The 3,389-nt window shown below is 36.0% G+C and overlaps 1 protein-coding gene across 1 annotated transcript; it reads right to left on the reverse strand.

Moving 5' to 3' along the window:
• Positions 1–1,714: 1,714 nt before the first annotated feature.
• Positions 1,715–2,203, reverse strand: LOC129780505 (adult cuticle protein 1-like). The gene is made up of 2 exons (XM_055788828.1): positions 2,138–2,203; positions 1,715–2,077 (listed from the first exon to the last, which is right to left on the reverse strand). Exons 1-2 carry the CDS (start codon positions 2,141–2,143, stop codon positions 1,715–1,717), a joined length of 369 nt encoding a protein of 122 aa, XP_055644803.1. The 5' UTR covers positions 2,144–2,203.
• Between the last annotated feature and the right edge of the window lie 1,186 nt (positions 2,204–3,389).

Below are 3,389 nucleotides of genomic sequence, written 5' to 3' on the forward strand. Positions count from 1 at the left end.
TCGTTGTAAAGGTGACATTCCACACTAAACGAATCATTCGCCGTTTGTTTGTTTGTTTGTTCCATTCATTTGAGAGATACAGGGTGTTAACAATGGAAGCCAACAAAGCGAAAATTCGTTACATTTTGTAGTTTTTTTTTGTTTTGAGAAAAGAGAAAATGCAAGCCAATCCGATTAAATTGTGAAGCGTGTTCAAAGGTGTTTAAAGAACACCAAACCAATCCACCCCCCCCCCCCCCTCAGGTGAATAAATTCATCGAAAATTTGAATATATTCATTATAGAAGTTCGCGCTAGTGTAAACGGTTGATGCGATTTCTATAAATCTCATCATATTTCTTCACATGAATATATCCCTAGTCTAAACGCACCCTTAGGATATCTTAGGATAAAACGTTTCAATAGAATCAATCGAATTTACGTTTTCATAATCGTATCTACATTTTGATAAGTCCGACACTGAAGCACTTTGCGTCAAGTTTCGTTAAATAAAAACAATATTATAATTAAGAAAAGCACAAAAAATGACGCTTTGGGATATAAAAGTGTTGAATATAAAATTCAATTTTTAACCAAGTATTTTACACAGCATATTTCCAATAAAGCTCGGGGGGTCTTCGTAGCCACATTAGTTGTGCATTTGCTTACTAAGCGATCGATGTTGAGTTCGAAAGTCAGGGCCCTCAATTGACCATCTTTGTGTTGTTATAGAATAACTACGTCCACCCAACAGTCATCAAACGATGGAGTTCGATTCATCCATACAACTGCTTTGCTCTGCAAGAAACACCGGGTTGTTGTTCTATTAATAACACATCAATGATCATATCGCCTGTCTCCGCTGTTCGGTGATCTTAACTGAACAATGACAGAACAGAAGGAATACTCTTACGTCAAATGGATATTGTGTAATGCACAATTTATAGATACAATAGAGCATGTAACATGTACGCTAAAATTCTAATGAGCCTAAAATAAATAAACAATTGGGATAAAAAAATAAAGCTCATTGACTTCCCTACAAACTTTTTTTTTTAATTGTTTTTTTACAGGCTCAGTTACATAAGTTTAAGGGATCCAAACTCCTAACTGTGTTACCCCTACAACTTTATTGAACACAATTTTTTTCTAATTAAAAAATATAAAATTGAAGATACGCCATTTTTGTTTAAATTAAAATCAAAATGCTATAAGAACAAAAGAGGAAATAGTTTGTTATACTGTATACTATTTGCTTCCTTTGATTTATCCATTCAAAAAATTGTAAATTAACTACTGCAACATTAATCGGTTGCTGATTTCATGGACGAGTGGTTAACGTCACCACCGATATGCCGGGGGTTTGGGTTCGATTCCCGTTCTAGGCTGGGAAATTTTTCATCAGTTTAAAAAATTTTTTTTTCAATTTCTTCCAACTTGCACTGTCACGCGTATTCTAGAGTTTGCCACTCAGAATGCATTCAAGTGTGTTATTTGGCATAGAAATCTCAACTACGTACTATTACAAATTACACAAGTCAGACGGCGAAGTTACTCCAGACACGTTGGTACCATTTAAGAAGAAGAAGAAAAAAGAATTGAGGGCATTCGAAAAAGGTAAGCTGTGTGTAAGCTAATAATGGTTAAACACCAAAATGTTCATTAAATTAGGCCTTATTTATTCTACATTTTGTTATATGTACACAAAAAATGAACCCGTTTGTGCAGCTCAGAGTTTACAGAGTTCCTGGGGCGGAGGCCAAATTCAGAGACTGCTGGGAAATAGCGTGTCCTGAGAGAGGAGCATCATGGACAGCTCCACGGGTGGCAGCCACATAGCGGCCTTCCTTCTGGGCAATCACAGCGATGGCTGGCTGTTGAACGATTGGAATGGTTGGGATTATCGAGGCGTGGATAGCGTGGCTAATTGCCGGAGCAGAGATTAATGGAGCGGCGTGGAGCATGGGAGCTCCCAAGTTCTGCTGAATGACGGTGGTATGTGGAGAAGCCAGAGCCAGTGGAGAAGTCAAGGACAGCGGGAGAAGGGATCCTTCAGCAATGGCGAGAGCGACGGCCATCATGACTACAGCTGCGATGCACTGTGAGATATGATAAAGTTAGAACATGCAGTGTAAATGCTATCAAAATTATAACATTACCTTCATGATTATTGATTTAAGGATTGCCGTTTAGAACGAAAAGAATGTTTCAGTTTTGAAGACTGTTGATTCGTGTCTCAAGATCGATCAATAGATGGCTTTTATATTGTCGAAATTGGATAAAACCCGTCGATCGCATGAATATTGGCTGATGAAATAGTACCTACTGAATTACAGGAGATCAGTTATCCGAAAACAGAATGTTTACATTCTCCCATTTTAGCTTTTTTATGATCTAATTTTTACAGTAGCTATGACGTGGCGATTGTGACGTCGAAATTTTTTTCTCTGTGAAATTTAATCGATCTCATTTGTTTTCACGATGGATATACGTTAGATCGATATACAACTTTTTTTCTGTATTTATTTTGATCAGAACCGGTTCAATTGTTGTGACTGAAAGTAACAGAGAAATCGCGCCTGGTACCTGGATATACACAAATAGATTATCAATTATTTTCGTCGGTGCGATTGGACGTTTATTCGAGATTTTGACGTTCATATTCGTATTACTGATACCGTTCTGAATCATATTTCGGACGCTTAAGGCATATGATGCAGATAACAGATCTAAACTTTATGCACAGGTATTATTTGGTTGATATTTTTATTTAATAAATTAGTTCAATATGCTTTCTACTTTGGTACCTATTTGATTAAAAAATTAAAAAATTATCGAAATGCTTTTCAAATGAAGCGAATAAGAATCAAACTTCGGACACTAAATCAAATTTCGGACAGATTGAATTAAAATTTCGGACACTTTGTTTTGTAATTTTTCGGGCGAAAATTACATTACACTTGATTATATTTTATAGTCAAGTGCGAAACACTTGCCAACCAATCACAGTAAACTGTTAACGATGATGAGAACTGATGAAACACGGGAGAAATTTAAATATTGATGAACGGGTAAATTCTACGTGTTCACGCTAAGGAAACGTCAAACACAAACGATAATGAGTAGTGTTGTAAGATTTCTGCCGATTATGTTATAATTTAAATGTAGTTCTCATGTGAAATGATAGTGAAACCAAGGGATTACTCTAAGGAAGCAATTGTGATATTAATTTGATAGTTATATCATCAGTGCATTAAGCATTTCAAGATATTAGAACAAAGTGTCCGAAATATGATGTTGTCCGTAATATGATGTTGTCCGAAATATTATTCAGAACGGTACATGTTTTTAAACTATCTTCCGCCTTGAAACGAAATGCCTATAACGCTAAGTTAATCAGTAGATGAACTA

This window comes from Toxorhynchites rutilus, chromosome 3 (genome assembly GCF_029784135.1).
Source record: "Toxorhynchites rutilus septentrionalis strain SRP chromosome 3, ASM2978413v1, whole genome shotgun sequence".
Taxonomy (NCBI): domain Eukaryota; kingdom Metazoa; phylum Arthropoda; class Insecta; order Diptera; family Culicidae; genus Toxorhynchites; species Toxorhynchites rutilus.